General features: G+C 46.5%; 1 protein-coding gene across 3 annotated transcripts; it reads left to right on the top strand.

Moving 5' to 3' along the window:
* Positions 1-3,909: 3,909 nt before the first annotated feature.
* phf21ab (PHD finger protein 21Ab) lies at positions 3,910-19,061 on the top strand. 3 transcript variants are annotated; one of them, XM_029522231.1, is made up of 18 exons: positions 3,910-4,984; positions 5,922-5,961; positions 6,567-6,656; positions 7,067-7,099; positions 7,202-7,267; positions 8,793-8,933; positions 9,019-9,255; positions 9,762-9,851; positions 10,671-11,018; positions 11,399-11,509; positions 11,602-11,653; positions 11,726-11,805; positions 11,909-11,969; positions 13,784-13,890; positions 14,268-14,423; positions 14,816-14,891; positions 14,965-15,068; positions 15,482-19,061. In XM_029522231.1, exons 1-18 carry the CDS (start codon positions 4,854-4,856, stop codon positions 16,199-16,201), a joined length of 2,643 nt encoding a protein of 880 aa, XP_029378091.1. In that variant the 5' UTR covers positions 3,910-4,853; the 3' UTR covers positions 16,202-19,061. The 3 variants fall into 3 exon arrangements, with proteins under 3 accessions (XP_029378091.1, XP_029378092.1, XP_029378093.1); XM_029522232.1 differs by lacking the exons at positions 3,910-4,984; positions 5,922-5,961 and adding an exon at positions 6,223-6,275 and having other exon boundaries at positions 6,567-7,099; XM_029522233.1 differs by lacking the exons at positions 3,910-4,984; positions 5,922-5,961 and having other exon boundaries at positions 6,567-6,947.
* Positions 19,062-20,149: the final 1,088 nt, after the last annotated feature.

The raw sequence follows: 20,149 nt of genomic DNA, 5'->3' as shown, positions 1-20,149 counted from the left end.
GAGGAGGAAATCAAGAATCCGGTAATTTTAGACAACCAATTAACAACCAATTAGAGAGGAGAAAAAAGCTGCATCCTATCATCATCATCATCAACTTCATCTTCATATTCATCATCATCGTCAGCATTATCAGAATGCGCTTAGGTTGAAGGTCAGTCATCTCTGTGACCTTATCTCAGAAGGCCTCATTCAGGTCTTCCAGATGCCTCCAGAAAGAGCTGCAAAGCCATTAGAAAAATTGTGAACCTGGACCTAGCTGCGGGGGGGGGGCGTTGTGGAGTGGTGCTGCAGTGGGGGTGTGCAGGAATAGCCCCCCCTTACATAAAGAGCTGTGTTATGAAACAGAAGCAGAGTTCTGAGTCAGTGAAACAGGAAGAGTTGCTGATTATGTCATCAAGACCAGATCAGGTTGGTGGAGCAGTGACCAGTGTGTTCAGTCCATAGTGAGTCCAGTCCAGAATGAGTCTGGATCAGCAGATTCTGTTGACATGGTTACAAACATCTGAGGTGTGTGTGAAATTTTGGCATGTTGGTTTGCTTTTCTTCGTCTTTAAATGCTGTACAGTCTCACCTGCTGCAGGTGGAGTCAGCTGACACATCAAAACCTCCTGATTGGTTTGATGTGTTTAAATTCAGATGTGATCTCACGTCTGACAAGAGGCAGGAAAAGCCCCAGCTGCTTTTCAAAAGAGAGCAGACCAGCAGGAAAACTAATCAGCACACAGAGCCGAGACGTTAACGTGGTTAGCTTGCTCTAATGAGGCCAGGAAGTTATTATCCAACAGATGATGGATTCTCTGCTCAGGTTAAAGGACCTGCATCACAAGACACACCTGTCACTCAATGAGCTGCTGATCATTTGGCTTGAAATAATGAAAAAACTGGTTCAGTCTGAGGTTCTGGTTCTTAAATTTTTCTCTGGGGATAAACTAAATTCAGAATCCAGACCTGTGTTTTCAAAATTTTCACCACTAATCCACGTAGATCAGGGTCAGACCCCAACATCTTCTATGTCTTATGCAGTGAGCAGTGAGAGGGACTGACTCCTGTCGTCCACTAGATGGAGTCTGCCATGTTTTACTGCTGTCCCACTGTTTACTATACTCTTTATGGCAGACTATAGTATCCCACAAAGCATCATTAACAGTCCTGTCCAACTAGGAGTCGCCTACCTAGGAAACAGCTGGGCCTTGTGTATTCACTGATGCATTTCTTGCTGTGTGCCGCCCTCTAGTGGTTTAAACATGAACAAAGAACTCTGAAGAGAAAAGAGAAAATACAATAACAATGTGAACAAAAACATCCAGATATCAGGAGGGATTAATGCTGCTACCAACAAATGGGACTTCAGAAGAGGTCACAGTGGGAGGGAGAAGCAGAGTGTACTGATAACTAAAGGGAACTGTTGGAGCAGAGATGATTGGGCAGGAAGAGAGAGGACAGGAGGACAAAACACAGGCTACAGGAAGAGAGACAAAGTTAGAGACAGGTAAGGGTTTGGGGGACACAGTCTCAGCCTATAGCACCTAACTAAAGAAACAGTAATGAAACTTTAAATTGAACTAGGAGCATTTTGAATTATATCCTGAATTAATTGGGAGCCACTGAATGGAAACTAACAGGAGAAATTTGATCTCTCCCCACAGTGAGCTGGGATTGGCTCCAGAACCCCCCGTGACCCAGAAACAGATCAGAGGAGAAGATGGAGGAATGGATGGTCAGATCCAGAATGTCCCTGTTCATCAGTGGGAAACATCTTTAAACAGTCTGGGAGGTTTCAGGTCTGAAAGATGTGATGATGAGACTGAAGAAACTAGGGGACATTAAGGGTAAGTCCAGAGTCTGGATACAAAACAGGTGTAACAGTCAATTCAAAAACTACTAAATTTCTACCAGATTACTGCGAGTTGTAGGTCAGAGCTGAGGAGTTTTTTTTTCTATCTCATACATTGATAGTATTATGAAAGCACTCACGAAAGATGAGATAACTCTTTATTAGTTTTTCAGCTGAAGATATTCACATGTTACAGCAGCTGGAAACAAAAATAAGAACAAATATAGTTCTCTGATAGAATACTCATTTAGTCGCCATGTTGTATCCTGAGATTACTCATATACTCTGATATTATTCGACTACCACAGTAAAAGTACTATCTGTTAGAATACTTCCTGCACTGCTCTCCTGTCCTGTTAGAAGTGGAGTGTCAAAGTGACTGCATATGGTGGTGAGGATGGGTGCTGGTAGAGCTCCGCCCATGACTGAGGTCATAACACACGCATGAATGAACCTGGAGGGCTGATGGACAGATGTTGGACATTGAGAAGAATGACAGACATTTCAAAAACAGGTTTGAGTATCTTCCGCGTCTGCTCCTGGACTTATGTCGTTTGTGTGTCTCTCCTGTGTGTAACAAGAGTGTAGTAAAGTTGCAGCACGCAGAGGTTCATGTTGTGTTTCCCAGCTTGAACAGGAGTTGCACTGGACTGACCAGCAGGGGGCGGTGGAACCGGAGCTGCTTTGCCCTGTGTTTCACTTTCACTGGCTCAACAACAGCAATAAAAACAACCAACAGCAAAAAAAAAAAAAAAGAAAAAAAAAGAAAAAAGTAAAATGTGTAATTTCTAACCTGTCGACATTTTTTTTCACTGCTGCTTGTGTTGTTGTTTGTTGTGTTTGTTAGTGTAAACGTGGACTTCCTGACCGCTATTGTTAGTTTGTTAGTTAATTAGTTAGCTAGTTAGTTAAGTAGCTATGGGGACTGGCCCTGGTAATACTTCCTCCTCCTCTCCTGCCCCCCTCCTTCTCCCTCCCTTCCTCCTCTTCTCCTCCACCTCTTTCCCCCCACCACCACCAACCCCACTCTACCCTTCTTCCTCCTCCTCTCCTCCTTCCTCGCCCCCCCCCACCAACCCCATTCTACCCTTCTTCCTCCTCCTCTCCTCCTTCCTCGCCCCCCCCCACCAACCCCATTCTACCCTTCTTCCTCCTCCTCTCCTCCACCTCCTCCCCCCCCCACCACCACCAACCCCATTCTACCCTTCTTCCTCCTCCTCTCCTCCTTCCTCGCCCCCCCCCCACCACCACAAACCCCACTCTACCCTTCCTCCTCTAAGTGCTACAATCCGGCAGCTCCGGCGGTGATGAACCGATCCCAGGGTGTGTAGGTCGGCAGGCCGACGAAGGACTGGTTGTGGGTCCGTGCGGAGAATGGTGTCCGCAGACACACAATCGGTTGCACATACGGTAACACAACTAACTGCCCCGCTGCTCGGCTGAGTTTCCTGGTGTGTGTGTGTGTGTGTGTGCAGACTTTCTCTCCATAGAGTTTCACTGAGTTTACATCCGGGTTTTTTCCCTAGGCAATGGGAGTCGCAGCACCGCCGTTCCTTAGGCAAAGTGAAATAAATTCGCCGCACCGACACAAAAAGTAGTCCGCTTTTCGAACACGTTTTCCCGTCACGTCGCGTCGCCGATCGCTTCAATTTCAGCAACTTTAACAACAAAACGGACGAATATCGACCGGCCGGCCGCCGACGGAGCAGCTTTAAGGCGGCGGGGAAGAAGTTTTCATGCTCCTTCCTCCAGCTCCGAGGCGCAGGGATCTGTGTTGTGCTGCGGCTGAGCTGAATGAGATTGAAGAAGAGTTCTTCTTGTTTTGTAGCTTCAGTTTGTGTTTTTACACAAATTTCACCAAAATAAACACAAAATACGACGACAAAGCGCCGGTCTGCGGACGGGAGGCGGCCGGACCGTTTGTACGCTCTTGTTCCACCGCGGATCGGCTCCTTATAGATATATATTTAATTAATCTAGAGGAGGACTGCTGCTGAGTAAGTGCACATTGGGGCTTTTTAATTTCATAACTTTAATTTTCTGTGTTGTCAAAGTTTGCCTGTGCGGTGCCGGCCGGCCGGGCCGGGCCGCGGGGCCGTATCCGGGCAGGTGTGTGAGCCGGCCGGGCTGTTTGTGTGCATGTGGCGCTGCTCCGCGTCTCGGTGTTTAGCTGCTGGTTCTTATTCTTGGAGTTGTGTTCTGGAGGACAAGGGGCCGAGATAACTTGGACCCGCCGACGGCAGCTCGGTGTCACAATTGGTGAAAGATGGCGTCTTTTGGGACCGTTCCCGGGCGGCTCTCGCCCCCACCTCTGTGCTCGGTGCCCCCGGCCCGCGGCCCGCCGGTTTATCGGTCTCCGGTGTGAGTTACCTCCGTTAGCTCGGCGGCTAACGGGGTTAGCATTAGCGGCTACAGCTAACGTTGTCCGCTTGTTCTCGGTAACGTTTCTCCGCCTCTCACGGAGCGATGTCGGTGGAGCCGCAGTCGGTCCGGGTGGTTCTTCTAGCCCAGGAGCCCGCTCCGTAGCCGCACGGTCCTCCCGGAGCCAACCGTTAGCGGGGAGCACCGCTGCGGGTCGGATGGACGTCACAGCCCGGAGTCCGAACCGACCGGAGCGGGTTAATGGGGGCTATCAAACATTTATTCGGCCGCCGGAACAAAAAGCACTTTTCGGTGTTTGAACTCCGCAGCAGAAGCTCCCCCCGGCTCTCATCTTGAAAACCTCCATTTTAGCTCCATTTCTGCCCTTTTTGGGCCTCTGCTGCGGCACGAGCTGTGATGGAAGTTTACCCCGACAACTTCACGTCCCATCCGGGGAACAATTACTGCAATTAACCGGCAGCTTTACACTCCATCGGGCACCGGGTGGAGCCCGGGGTGGGGGCGGCCCCGGGACCGGTGGGACCGGGAGGATTGGTGCTCCCTGGGCCCGACGGTTGTCTCCTGGTTCTGGTTCTTCATTTGAATGTTGTCTGTCCGTCCTCCACCGAACTGAGCTGGTACTTGGTCCTCATGAAGGATGCAGTACGAACTCAGAACTGATGGACTTCATGTTCTGGTCCTGCAGTCACCACCGAGTCCTGGACCTCATTCAGCAGGACTCATCAGCTGTATTTCTGTTGGTACTGATGGTGTAGTAGTTGTAGTTTTGTAAGTACTCAGGAACAAGATTCTTACTCCTCTGAGGTACTTGCACTTTATTTGAGTGGTTATTGTGATTGTTGTCCTGCAGCATATGTATCTGACACACACAGAGTCAGGGATCACACTTAAAGTAGTATTCATGGATTGTGATTGGGATAGGAACATTATTATTATTATTATTATTATTATTATTATTATTTACTCATCATGGTATATCTACTCAGCGATTTAAAGTTGAACAAAGTGCCCAGATCTTTTATTTAGGTGAAAGTATATAAATGTACAAATACCTCTGACCTTGAAGATTTTCACACTTCTACCCCTCCACACCTTAGTGGAACTCTGTCTGACAGGTGTGGTAATTCAGTGGTAGAAGTATTCACCTCTGATAAACTTCAGGTCTCAGTTAATGCAGGTACCAAGGTACTTTTACTGTGTCTCTGAGTAAATCTACTTTTATGGAAGATTAGTCAGTCCTCAGTTACAGTATCACTGTAAAAGTCCTTCATTGTCCCCTGTGACTGATCTTAATTACATTACTACTTCCTGTACATGATGATGATAACACCTCTGGACTTCTACTTTTAATGTTTGTACTAATGTGTATCAGGATATTAATTTGTTTCAACTGAACTTTTCCCTTATTTCTGTTTAAGTAGTAAAAATACTGAATAGCTGGTATATTGCATGCCACAGTAATGCAAGCAAATTACTGTAACAGTAGCTTTTCTTAACAAGACAATACTCAGCTAAAGGGTCACTATCTTCGAATGTGACCATAGTTGGCAAAGTGTAAATTATTCTAACTGTGGTTTTATATACTGATTATAGAGATTACCCAGTCATTATGTCTTTATAGTTGATGTCAGTGTCATCTGCTCACAGTGAGTGGAAACTAAATATTCACTCAATGGTGGTTAAAATTGTGTGTTTGTTGTTACAGGGCAGCACAGAGTGGCGGAGTCCAGTCACACAGCCAGGTGGTGAGTCAGCTGAAACCTGCTTCACTTGTATGTGATGTAATGTTAATCATAATAATCACTTCAAGGTCAAATATATATTTTACTGTTATAGATTCAACGACTGTTTATAATTAATTAATTAATCTACTTAGATTTGACTTGACTGTGTGGTTCTAGTATTTAATTAATTTCCAAAATCATCTTTAGTTTCATATCATTTTAGTCTAATTTCCAGTTTAATTGAATATAAAGTATATTTTTTTTTTTTCCCGGTTTGTTACAGCAGCACTTTAATGCTTCAGTTGGATGGTCTTCCTACTGGAGACAGTGTTAAGGTCAGAAGCTGCTCATACACTGTTAATAAGAAAAATAATAACAAGAATGATGTTGATGAACTGTAGGCCGTGATGTTGGTCAACTTCCTGCGACCTTGTTTGACCTTGATGTTAATATAAACTTCATAGGAATTCCTTACAAGCGTTGTAGCGCCGGTTGCCATAACAACAAGCATGACCCCAGCAACCATTGCTGCTGTTCTCTGTTCAATTGTGTGTGTGTGTGTGTGTGTGTGTGTGTGTGTGTGTGTGTGTGTGTGTGTGTGTGTGTGTGTGTGTGTGTGTGTGTAGGCTGATCAATCGGCTGGTAGACTGACTGGATCCATGATGGAATTACAGACGTTACAGGAGGCCCTGAAGGTGGAGATCCAGATCCATCAGGTGGGCGGGGCATCCGCCAACGCCATGTGTTACTCATGTTTGTCACTCGAATACAGCTCAGGGTTACTCTGCTGAGGTAACATGTTAACTCACATCGTCAGGTCACACCAGCCTCAGCTGCAAAATGGTTGAGAGTTAAGGTGCAACCAGAGTTGAACAGATCTGAGAACCTCATTCTCTTTAAGACCACATGACCAGTATCAGTCAGACCACAACCTCTGACATCCTGTCTGGCAGACCTGGGCAGTGCTGGTCTCACGTCTGTCGTCCACTAGAAGCACTAAGATTTGTGTGAGTCTGCATGTCACATTGTGTTGTGTCACTTCCTGTCCTCTGGTTGTAGTTCTGGGAAGTGACCAGCAGGTGTCTCAAGTCTTAGCTGTCTCTGACTCTCTTGTCCTCTTCCATAGAAACTGGTTGCCCAGATGAAGCAGGACCCTCAGGTAAATCTGCTTTAATTATTCTGGAAGGGTCAAGATCAGAGCAGCCTGATGCTGGTTCACCAGGATCTGGTTTACTCAGTTGAAATTGGTCTATGTTTTCAGAACGCAGATCTGAAGAAGCAGCTTCACGAACTCCAGGCAAAGATCACAGCTCTGAGTGAGAAGCAGGTAACACACACTTTGACACAGACACACACACACAGTCACTACGACACAGTCTGTCAGTTACATACAGTCTATAAAGTAGATGTTAAAGGTCCACACGGTCTAAAGCTAGATTTCAATATGTCTTTGATCCGAAATCAGGCCCCACTTCTTTACTGATACAGTGAAAGTATCAAAGGTCACAGTTGAAAGAGAAACTTTCATAGCCTGAATCTTTGAACCTGTCGTCAGGACTTCTGGATCTTTGTGATGTCACAATAAAACAGTCCCCACTTTTCTTCTGATTGGCTGGAAGCCTGAGACATCGATCTTCTAATTGATATTAACCATTCAAAATAAAAGACTGGCTCAGATGTTAGAAATTGAGAGAAAAATTTTGAGCTGTTATTCCTCCTGATGGTTCTTCCTGTTTCCTCCTTCAACAGCAGAATCAGCCGATCTGTCCAATCTGAAACTCACTTAAGTGATAAACTGATCAGATCTGATCAGTCTGACTCTCTGACTCCTTCTGTGTGCTTATCCGTCCATTCTCATCCTCCATCTTTGATAGTGACATCTAGAGTCACATCTCTACATCTGATGCTCCTATTGGCTCCGTTGGGTGATGTCACAGGCAATCAGAGTCTCTGGATCAGTCCTGTATGCTTCTGAGTTTCTTGTGTTGACAGAATAAAGAACTGACTTTTCATCATTAATGAGCAGAACTCCTGATCAGATAAAGATAGAAACAATCCAAACACATGAGAGGAACTTTTCTTTGGAGACAAAGGAAACATTCAATGTGTGTTTTAACTTTGTTCTTGTTTCCTGAGCTTCTCTCCCTGATTACAGAGAATAGAGTCTGAACTGAGTTAAACAGAATCAGCTGTCTGAATATTGGGGACTTGAAGACATAAAAAAAAAGAAAAATACAAAGGGGCGAAAGAAAAGCCTTAACTTGTATCTCAGAGGTTTAATATAAAATATGAACTTTAATGTAAAATGTGGACCTTTTTAATTGGGTCAAGATTAGGAAGACTTGAGAGATGAAGTAGTCATGTTTAACAGGCAACATGTTTGTGTCCTCACCACCTGAAAGTCTCAGACTTTGGTTCTGTCTCCAGATCTTTTGTTGGTGCCCATGTTTGTGTGTCTTTTGTTATTATTTTTAACTGCTCTTGGCAGCCTCCTATTTTTATCTGCCGCTGTTTGTTGTGCCCTTTGTGTGTGCTGCTGTGATCAGTGTAGAACTAAAGCAGGTAGTTGTTGAGGTTTGTGTGTGTGTGTGTACAACTGAATGGGTTATTTTGTGGGTGTGTATGTTTGAAAGCAGGATGATGATGATGATGATGATGAAGTCCTCCTCAATGTGGCCTCAGCTGTAGTGTTAGACTCTGAGCTGCAGGGGGCACCACCAACTTGCTAATGGTTCAGGTGTGGACTCTGCTGCTCAGGGTCAAAGGTTATTATGTTAGATGAAAAAGCTTGATATTGTCACCCAGATCCTGAAAGGAGGAGCTGGTCTTTGTGTGCCCTCTCCCCCCCTCAGAAAAAGGTGGTGGAGCAGCTGAGGAAGGAGCTGCTGGTGAAACAGGAGCCAGAGGCCAAGCTGCAGGTCCAAACACCTCCAGCAGGGGGAGACATGAAGCAGGGAAACCTGCTGCAGAGCCAGCAGATAGGACTGCAGCAGGTAACACAAACTGACACACTGACGGAACGCACAATAACACACAGACACACACTGATGTGTTGTGTCATGGGTTCATTTTATCCAGACGCTGACTGTCACGCCAGTCCTCACCACAAAGACTCTACCTCTGGTGCTGAAAGCTGCCACTACTCCTGCCCTGCCTGGCTCCGTCCTGCCACAACGCCCACCCACTGTCGCTATGGTAACCACAACAATCACCAAATCGGACTCGCAGAACTCTCCCATCAACCTGCAGGTGGCCAGCAAGCTGACCAGTCAGAGCTCAGAGCCTGTGCGGCTGGTATCCAAGAACGCCATGGTGGTAAGATGCTCTGATTCCCAGTTCACGTGTCAGCACCTAATGTCATGTCACTGTCGGGCAGTCGGTGTTGAGGTGTAGAGCATACTGTGTGCTCAGAGTCCCTCCACGCTTTGAGGGAAGATGTTTGTCACATGATGGCATTCGAGCAGGCCGATGTCTGAGTGGTGGCCTTGCGGAAGCCAGACTGATCAGGACCTCACTGTCGAGTTGGTCCAGGTCATCCCACGCCACCATGTTTCTGTCAATCAACAGTCACTTGATGCTGATGTCAGGAAAATAAACACTGGCGCAACCAGCAGACACAACATGTGAATACCTGTAAACAGGTCCTCTGTGACGTGTCAGCTGATGGAGGAGCAGACACACATTGGAGGTGCTGACCTGTGTGTTGTGTTGTGCAGGCTCAACCTCTGTTGTGATGCAGTGGCATGTGGTTGTGCAGTGTTGGTCAGGCTGCAGACATGTTGTGTAACAGCAGCACAGATCCATGTGTGGTTTTGTCTCAGGTGCAGGCCACCTCCACCGCCCAGCCAATCAAAGTTCCTCACTTTGTCCCTCCTCCTAGACTGACGCCTCAACACACCTTTCAGCCACAGGTGCGTCGCTGTAAGCCCCGCCTCCCACCCCTAACCCCTCAGACAGGTGTGTGTGGCCCACCTGAGCTGACTCCCTCTCCAGCACAGGGCAGGACTGCACCAAAGCAAACACTCATGCCTTGCTCCGTGGCACTAAAACATTGTTTGCTCTGTGCTGCCTTTTTCATCCTCTCCTCCTGTTGTGCTTCTTTAATTTTACAACTGACCTGTGAAAAGGTGTTTGAAGGTTTTTTGTGTGTTTGTGGGTGCGTGCGCGTGTGTGTGTGTCCCTTCTGTTGTGAGAGCTTGTTTTCCTGCAGCTTCTTGGTATTTTGTGTTCCTGGCTGTTGGTGTCTTTGAACCCTTCAATGGAAACATGGTGGTGTTTTCCTGCTTAGTGACGTCACTGTGAGCTCAAACTGTTTTCCCAAAAGTGGTAACCATAACAACAGGAACAACTGTAACAGTAATATCAACAGTGACAGTTACAGCAGCAGCAGTAACACCGGTTAAACCAGTACAGCTTAGTTTTTGGCTTAGTTTCTCTTTAGGAAGCCAGTGTTGATTCTTCCTGGAGTGCGGGGTTTACTGGAGAGGACAACAGGTGAGAGCGGCCCTTTTAAATGATTAACCCACATGATAGTCAAAATACAACCAATTGTATTTGTACAACAAAAACAACAAGAATATTATGGGAACAGGACCTGTCAGTAGAACAGGAGCTCGTCAGAAGAACAGGAGCTGTACCCTCACAGCTGAGGTAGAGGTTCACAGTGGTGTTACTCAGCAGTGCCCTTTCATCTTGGTACTGTTTTCTGATTAGCTATCTGTTGTCACCAGGTCAGGCCCAAACCGGCCACACCCACCAACATTCCCATTGCCCCAGCCCCTCCCCCACCCATGATGGCAGCACCCCAGCTGCTTCAGAGGCCTGTCATGTTGGCCACCAAGCTGTCATCATCGTTGCCCTCGGCAGCTCCCATCCACCAGGTCCGCATTGTGAACGGACAGCCCTGTAGTAAGACCGGCTCCACCCCGCTGACTGGCATCGTCATCACTACACCCGTCTCTGCCACACCCACCCGTTTAGGGAACCCCGCCCAGGCAACCAACCCCATCTCCAACCCCACCCCAACCCTGACTTCGGCTCAGCCAATCCAGATAAGCAGCCTGACACCTGAGCCCAAGGTGAGATACCTCTCTGAATACTGTCTGACTGTCTGTCTCTCTGTCTTGTCTCTCTATCTGTCTCTCTCGTCTCTCTATCGATCTGTCTCTCTCTTATTTCTCTATCTGTCTGTCTCTCTTGCTGTCTCGCTGTCTGATTGTTTCAGTTATGTTCTCAGAAATGATGATGATTCTTCTGAACTCCACTCAGAAAACACGTAGTTTTCTAAAGGCATGAACTGTGATCATGTGATCCTGTTTCAATGGAATGGTTTGGACGTGTCCTGGATGACATCTGACCTCTGTGACTAAACAGTTTTAATTCTCTGTACTTAAAGCTGCTGTTTTTCCACTTTCTTCCTGCTCCTCCCCCTTGATCTCTCCCCCCTCTTCCTCCCTAGACTGTTAGATCAGGAGGTGGAGCTGAGCAGAAGGCCGTTGTCAGCCTCCCGTCCTCCTCCACTCCTCCATTGTCTCCAGTTCCAAGACCTAAAAAAGAGGAGAACCAAGAGGTAGGTGCAAACTGACTCATGGTGGTTCCAGTATGTGGTTTACACTCGTTCTGATTCTGATTCTGCAGCTCTTTGCTCTGTTTGTCGTGCAGAAACTGGCCTTCATGGTGTCTTTGGGGCTGGTCACACACGACCACTTGGAAGGTGAGTGACCATTTTCCTCCCTCCCTCCATCATTCCATCCTTCTGCAACAACACTGACATTGTCTTTTCCAGAGATCCAGAGCAAACGACAGGAGAGGAAGAGGAGAACAACGGCCAACCCAGTGTATAGCGGAGCTGTGTTTGAGCCTGAGGTACACACCTATAAAACCCATGCACACAACAAGTAAAATCATCTGAGGTCCTCACAACATTACATCATTTGATAAATATGTAATTTCTCAATTTTTTTTCCAGAGGAAAAAGAGTGCAGTGAGTTACTTGAACAGCCCTCTGCACCAGGGGACCAGGAAGAGAGGTCTGTATGACATACTGGTCCAAGCTGGCCCTGACTCAGTAGAATCAGAATAGACATCGGTTCTGGGTCAGTAAAGACAGGTTAAGAGTTAGTGGAACAGAGACTGGGAATGAGTCAAGCTGAGTATAAGATGAAGTAGAAAACACAGTTTAGTGACCTGTGGTGGAGACAGAACCACGAAAACTAGTAAAGCCAGTAGAGATAAATTTCTTGGTCAGCTGAAAAACCTTGTCTTTCTTCTCCTCTTCCTCCTGCTGCTTCCTGCTTCTTGTTGCTTTGGGTTTTATGTCTAAAGCTGGAACGCTTCCTGTTTGTTAGAGATGCCATGAACCATCTCAGAATTGTGGATGCATCTGATCAAGACTACGATAGTCCAGTATGTTTGTCCAGATCAGGTTTGAAGAGCTGAGGTCAGTTTGAAAACAGTACATATGTGATAATAGGGACACTGGAGGACCGGGACTGATTTGTTGACTTAACAGTTGAGGATCAGGATCGTGAGGTTTCTCCGAGCTCTGAACACTAATCTAAGGGTTTCACATGTAGCATGAATAATTCCTGCTCAGCATTCAACTTCTTCCAGATGAAGATGTGAAGTGTCACTGAGTGTCAGAGGTACACTCATCACAGCAGGGCTGAAGGGACTGTGGGTGGCAATGAGGCCAGGTGGTCTGGTCTAGATCTGCAGGGTAGCTATGGACTCTGTCAGTGTCAGCCTACTCAGGTAAAATGGAAATAGCAGTTTGTTTAACTTAACCAGACTGGAACCTCACCCGTCTTCTTCTGCCAGTCTGCTGAGTCCAGGTCTTATTCAGCCCTCTGGTAACCTGGTAAATGGGTTTAGGCCCAGTCATCAAGCTGGTTTCCCTCCACTGCAATGTGCAGCAAGTCGTTCATGTCCTTTGTTCCTCTAGAGACCCGACTACAGTGAACTGGTCTTGCTTTGTGGTTGGTGTGATGATAAGAGTTCACCTTATTATTTAAGTGCTGAAAGTTGTTGTGCTTCCAATGATGTCCAGAGTTCCACAAAGGATGAATAAATCATAACATTTAAATCAAATAAAATACTACATTTACATACAACATGTTAGATCAGCCATAATGAAGAGCTCGGTTTACTCATACACCTGGCCTTTTTTAAATAGATGTAATAGTTTGACAGACTGAGGGACAACGGAGCTCTTCAGTTTGAGTGATGAGCTTGTTGCCCTGGAGGGACCTGGGGGACCCGGTTCATCCAGTCTCTGCAGTCCTGGTTGGATCCTGTGATAAAGATAAGGTGGCAACACAGCAGCATAGTGATTTGCTATGTCCCCCACCACAAGAAGGTCCTGGTTGGGTTCCCGGCCTGGGGCCTCCAAAGACATCATGTTTTGGTTCATTGGTGACTCTAAACTGTCTGTAGGTCTGTCTGTCTCTGTGATGGACTGGAGACCTGTCCAGGGTGCCTGAGCTGGGATTGGCTCCGGCACCCCCCGTGACCTGGAAATAGATAAGAGGAGAAGATGAATGATTGAATGAAGTTGAGGTGTGTACACCTCTGACATGCGTTGTGCGCTCATGTAGTCAAGTCTTGTAGGTTTATACTCGGCTTCAGCTTCCACAGAGCCAGTCTCCTGCACTAACACTGCTGTCTGTGCTTCTGACTCCTCCTCTCCCTCCTCCCCCTCCTGACCGCTCCCCCGTCACATGCTAGCCAACGAAGACTCCCTTTCCAAGGTATGTCATACAGACTGTTTGTTTTTGTTTCCCCCCCTCTCCATCTTTCTTTTTTCTTTGTTTTCCGTCTTTGTCGTCTGTCTCATTTCACCCAGGTCGCCCACCCAAATACAGCAGCCTCCCGGAGCTGGGCAGCCTCACCCCGACCTCCCCCTCCAGTCCCGTCCATCCCCTCCCCCTGCCCAGCCCCAGCTCTGGGGATGTAAGTAACGATGGGGCAGACGGACAGTTCAGAGGGTTGGACGCCGTCACACACACACTCCGGTTGGCCCAGTAGCTCGGTCAGACGTCCACACACGTCCATGAGTTTGTTGTGTCCACGTGATGATCATCTGTCATCATTTCCTTTGATTCAGCCTTACAAAGTGAACAGTGTCCATAATTAACTTCTGCACATCCTAACCAATTGTAACTTCTCTGTGGGCTCAGTTAACACACCATTTCCATTAGACATCAGTCCAGGTCAACTTTAACCTAAATCAAACCAGATCACGGTGCCTCCCCTGCCATGCCTCTCCACAGAAGGTTGGTGGGGCTGAGTTGACCGGGGAAACTGATTGGTCCAATTCTTCCTCACAGGGAGACATCCATGAGGATTTCTGCACTGTGTGCAGACGCAGTGGCCAGTTGCTCATGTGCGACACGTGTTCTCGTGTTTATCACCTGGACTGCCTGGATCCACCACTGAAAACCATTCCTAAAGGCATGTGGATCTGTCCAAAATGTCAAGATCAGGTAAAGCTGCAGCCAAGACTGATCCTAAGTCAGGGGTAAGGGGGTACTGCAGTCCAGAGAAGGGCCAGTCAGGGCCCATAGTTGTCTTTCACTGTAAACTGTTGATGGGCCTTCAGCCACTGTCCTGACCTCTGGGACTGTTCAACCCTTTGTAAGCAAACACATGATGCAGTATTGTTTTTTTTTTTTTTTTTGTTTGTTTGTTTGTTTGTTTGTTGTTTTTTTTTTGTGCCTCTGTCTCATTCATTGTGTCAGTAAAGATTGGCATCCCCACATTCATCCATCCCGTTACTTGTCCCTTCTCAGCATCACTACAGGGTGGCACTAAATTGGTCTTCCTTAACTCTTGTCTGAGTCTCTGCCTCTTGACAATTCTGAGCTTCTCTCTGCAGATCCTGAAGAAAGAGGAAGCCATTCCCTGGCCTGGTACTCTGGCTATCGTTCATTCCTACATCGCCTACAAAGAAGGTGACAGTTTTCTTCCTTCAACAGTGAGTGAGAAATAATGCAGAGAGTAAAATCATTTTTTCTGCTGCTGCAGCTAAGGAGGAGGAGAAACAGAAGCTGATGAAGTGGAGCTCTGAGCTGAAGCTGGAGCGAGAGCAGCTGGAGCAGAGAGTCAAACAGCTCAGCAACTCCATCACAGTAAGAATCGACCAGGCCTGGTCTGACTGGAGACCCGCGCCTGCTGCTGGGTCCCAGATTGTCTGAGCTTATAACAGAGTCATTATGCTGACTGCTCCAGGTCTTGTTCCTGGTCCTGGTCCAAGGTTCAGGGTGATCGGGTCCTTGGCATTGACAGATCTTCACAATCTCTTCATCACATTGTCCTAATTTCTCCAGGTTTAAAGTAATACATTATGACTCATTGATTCACTGTGATTCATTGCTGAAGTGAGATTCAGCCTCATGTAGTTTCTCATGTTGTTTCATGTAAGTTCAGAAACATTTGATCTGAGATGAGAAAATGCTATGGGTTAATTTAGACCAAGGTCTGGAAGACATTTAGTTCCCTAAACAACTTCTGGTGCCTAATATTAACTCTCTTTTTCCTTCAGAAATGCATGGAGACCAAAAACACCATTCTGGCTCGTCAAAAAGAAATGCAGCTCTCTCTGGACAAAGTCAAACACCTGATCCGCCTCATCCAAGCCTTCAACTTCAGCCAAGCACTAGCTGAGGGTAAAAACGTCAGTGCCCGAGTTGAGGATGGTGCAGAAGCTGCAGCGGAGGCCAGTTCTGTGGAGAAAGTGAAAGCAGCCGGCTCCTCAGCAAAAAGCAGCTCTGCAGGAAGTGACAAACCAGAGCAACATGGAGCTGCAGGCAGCAAGCAGTCATCAGGAGTCTCTGACAGCCAGACAGTCCTGGAGGACGGCGCAGTTCGACCAGCAGATACTGGCCCCAACATGGGGGCAGGAGATAAGGCTGGGCCGGATGTGGAGGCGGGGGGAGGGGGTAACACGGGAGCTGGCCCACAGGCTGAAGTTACATCTGAGACAGTTCCAATGGTTGACATTCCAGCCGCCTCAGTGGTTGCGGCTGTTGCCACCACCAATGGTACAACTGAGCTGGCCTGCCTCGACCACCCTAACCCCACAGGGGACTGCCCCAGCTCTGAGAACAAGATGGCTGCTGTCACCCCTCCAGAGACAACGGTGCCGAGGAAACAGGAGGAGGTCACCAACAGTGATGGCAGCAACACCAACAACAGCAAAACCTCAGAACCCTCCCAGCATTCTTTGCCAGCTCTGGTCAGCAGTTTGGACAATAAAAAGTAATACTCTGTCTCTTCAGTTGCGGGAATTCAAACATATATATTAAAAAAAAAAGACTTTTGCTTGCACCATAAGGTGCCATGAAGTTGCCAATCTGTATAAATGTTGTTTGTTTGCATTGTATTGTCAGACTGTGTCAATGGTAGATATACAGCCCAAGTCACATGACTCTGGGGAGATGTAGGCCATTGGCCCACACCTGGGCCGGGGAGGCCGACGCACCAGAGTCATCATGCCAATTAGTGATAGACTTCAGTGGTGGAAAGCTCAAAGGGAGAATTAATTCATCATCACACCAGTGTGTGCCTGTTGCAGTGACCCCTGTGTTCTCCGGTATGGAGGACGGTAACCAAGAACATGGAACCAAACATCTGTCAGGGGTTCTGGTCTGAGAAGCAGTGTTGTGATAGAGAAGAGACCCTGTTCCTCCTCTCCCCCAAAACAACCTAATGTGAAGAACCTTTAACCTTTCCGGTCTCACAACCCTGATGTCCTGAACCTCTGGAACCCCAGACCCTGCTCTGCCAAGACAATGTGGTTCTCCAAGACATCAACCCTTACCTGAACTATCCTGACCACCCCCACTTAAAGAAGTGACAGTCCCATTGCCCCCACCCAAAGAAATCATATAAACTAATTACGTATAACGATCGCTGCATGAAGTGGGAAACGTTACCAGTTCATAAAAATCCATCCTGTTAATTGAACCACAACAACCTGACTGACCTATCAGCCCCCCCACCCCCACACCGAGAGCTCAGCGGGTACAGACGAGGTCGAACAGGCGCAGTAGCCTAACAGATGTTTTCAGTGGTGTCGGTCAAGTGTAGTGATTGAGTTTTCATTCGTGAGTCAAGTGTCAACTGTGAGCACTAAATGTGAAATTGCAATATTGCAATGTCAACACACACAAACTATATCTGGGCTGTGTTTCTCTTTTATAGGAAAAGATATTCAGGTCTTCCTAGTCTTCAGAATAAGTGCTTTCTGTTTGTGAACCTGTTGGACCAGAAGGAGTCCTCTCTTTGAAATGGTGATCTTATGTACATTTCTGTTGAATCCTGAACTGCCAAAACGATGTATCCAAATTCAGCAGGGACGCGTCCACTTCCTGTATTAAAGATCAAACTATTGGCGTTGTAAGATATAATGCTACCGGTCCCCTGAGGGAGACAGGAGAGCTTAGTAAACAATACGAAAAGGAAGTTTTTCCTTGAAGGGGTTTGTTGTATGAACCTGCTCCTCCAGGACAGGAGCACAAATCCTGAGATTAAAGCACAAGCCTGCTGCGTTACAAAGAAGTGCTGACGAGCTTTTTGTATGTTCATATGGAATTAAACAGAGTATGCATCTCTTTGTCGTGATGTGACTTATCCCCACATTGCCAATATTTTTCTAGGAGGAAGTCCAAACCTCTGAGACATTAAGGCTCGAGTCCATGAATGTTTTCCCCTCGGTGAGACAAGTGGGTCTCTTGTGTCTGGAGCTGGTCTGAGCTGTTGTTTGTTTGGCTCTCTTTGTCTGTTGGAACCAGCATGACTTTGACTTCTTGTTGGGTTTGGGACATTGATGAAATCTTATCTTCATTAATTGGCTGTGTTGCAACATTTTGTTTGTTTGTTCATGTGTTTCATAGATTTGCCTTTTTTGCCAAAATTTCATTTGTTCAAGTATTCAGCCCCGATGGAGCATTGAAGCTGTTTGAACCTCCCATTCACCGCTAAATGACTGTAATATTATTTATTCTTTGTATCCATGCTAGCAGCGTTATCTTCATTGATGCTATATTCAGTTAGTCTGAGCAGAGAAAATTGATTTGGGAAGGTTTTATCTGATTTGGTCCATGAATGGTTCCCAGAGGATGAATACTACAAAGGTTCTCCCTTTACCTTTGACGTAGCACCTGAATAGTTATTGGATAAAATTTGGTGGGAAAACTTGTGATGCCCACAGGACAAATGTCAAAGGTCTGACCTTAATTTGACACCATTGTCAGTAATTAAAACAAACATTCCCATGAGCCTCAGCTGGACATCATGATTACTGCTAACAAACTAATGTTAGCATTCTAACAAGCTAAAGTAAGATGATGAACTATGTGTTGGCATTCTCATACTGAGAATGTTAGCATGCTGAGGTTTTCATCTCATACAGCCTTTCATTGCTGCAGACTTGTTAGCTTCTAGTGGGGCAGGATGAGGTTACAGTGATGGTTTCATTGGTGCACAGACACACAGACATCCCGTAATATAACAGTGAATGTGCAGAGAAGTGAAAGGTTGACTCTGTTTTTGGGCGACTGCTGGTGTCTCATATCACAGACTCTGACGTACAGACAGCTCTGAAGATCAGAAGGAAATCTGTAACATCTCCACATTTGGCCACAGTATCGTCTGATATCATCATGGGCTCAGCCACTCCAACGCAGGAGAAAACTAACACTGTCACTCCTTGCCTCCCTCTTTAGAACCTTCTGTGTTCTTTGTCGGGTGGATGTTGGCTCTTTGTGTTTTGAGGCAACAGCCTGTACTCACTTGTCCTTTCTTTTGTCGTTTTACTTTGAAAGAGCCTGAATATGTTCCTGTCAGTCTGTACAGTAGGTACCTCGAGTGCCTTTCTTCAAACAGCAGATAATATTTGTCTCTTGACTTGCACTGTGACTTGTAGAACCTTAATGACGGATCCCCCTTCTGGTCTGTCCCTTCCCAACAAGCCCCCTTGCCCACTCCGGAGCACAACCTGGTCCCTCCACCTCAGGCTGCCACTACATTTCATTAGGCTTTTAAGATTGACCAGTTCTGTTTTGTTAAAACGGGAGTTGCCTTAAATGTCTTTTTATTTTTTTTTTTTGGGGGGGGGGGGGGGGGGGGGGGGGGGGGTGATTAAAATCAAACTTTTAGGGAAAACAGCTCAACGCTGAAGGTCTGCGGTGAAAATCAGGCAGGATTTTAGGTGATGACATCAGCAGCTCGTTTAGTTCAACCAGTATTATTGGGAAACTCCAGTCAGACTCCGGAGTTTGGATCATCCTGCTTAGTCTTATTGGTCGTTTCTGTTTTGTGGTTCTTCTGTCTGGAGGATGAGGTTGTTTGTTCGGTCCCTGATGATGGGCTTCTGTCACTCGGTCCAGGCGAGCACACCTTCTTATGCAAATTTTTATACAAGATTTGTCAATTTTATTTTTTTTTTATATGCATTTGATTTTGTTTTCAGTTTAATGTGACTCTTAAGTCACTTTCCTTTGACCGTTGTGACGTTCTGAACAGTCCACTGTCCACCTTCTCTTCCTGACATCCTGTTTCATGGACGGAGCTGAGATGCATTTAGCTCCTTGGTTTAGTTTTTTCTGAACTTGGCTAATGCACCATCTGAATGTTGGGGTCCCAGCAGAGCTGTGGAGAGGGGGGGGGGGGGGGGATAGGGGCTCCATTAAGTCTTAATGTCTAAATTTTGTCACTGTCCTGGGTTTCTCTTCAGTCAAGCTCTAAAAAGTGAATTTATCCAAAGAACACTGCAGATGTGCGTTTGTGTTTGGGAGCCTTTTATGTAGTCGGTGCATTTCACCTGGAAACTCATGTCTGCATCAGCATGGTGTGCGTTCACCGGGCTGCAACCGCTCAGGTTCTATCTGAGGACGTCTTTATGCATCACACATTTTGGTCACCAGTTCCTTCTGCAACAGATCTTGTACAGTTGTTCACTCCGACTCGGGTCTTTAGGTTTTAGTTTTCAAACGATCAAGTCATGATTGTGGCCTTCTAGTATTTTGTGGATACATGACATCAGTCCGTTGTCCCCACTCACATCCATCCTGTCTGGACCCAACCGTTCACCCGAAGCTTTTACCTCATCCACAGCTAATTCCATTGGGGTGTGTCGAGTGCAAAAAAAGTCTTTTTTTATCTTCCATTTGGTGAGATGCATTGTAGCGATATGAATAAAGAAAAAGTT

Source organism: Echeneis naucrates, chromosome 16, assembly GCF_900963305.1.
Source record: "Echeneis naucrates chromosome 16, fEcheNa1.1, whole genome shotgun sequence".
Taxonomy (NCBI): Eukaryota; Metazoa; Chordata; class Actinopteri; order Carangiformes; family Echeneidae; genus Echeneis; species Echeneis naucrates.
This window is presented reverse-complemented; position numbering and strand designations above follow the sequence as displayed.

Coding starts and splice junctions, on each gene's coding strand:
- phf21ab (XM_029522231.1), top strand. CDS start 4,854: ATGCAGTACGAACTCAGAACTGATGGACTTCATGTTCTGGTCCTGCAG. Junction 9,256..9,761: donor TATCCAAGAACGCCATGGTG/GTAAGATGCTCT, acceptor GTTTTGTCTCAG/GTGCAGGCCACCTCCACCGC. Junction 11,970..13,783: donor CCAGGGGACCAGGAAGAGAG/GTCTGTATGACA, acceptor CATTTCACCCAG/GTCGCCCACCCAAATACAGC.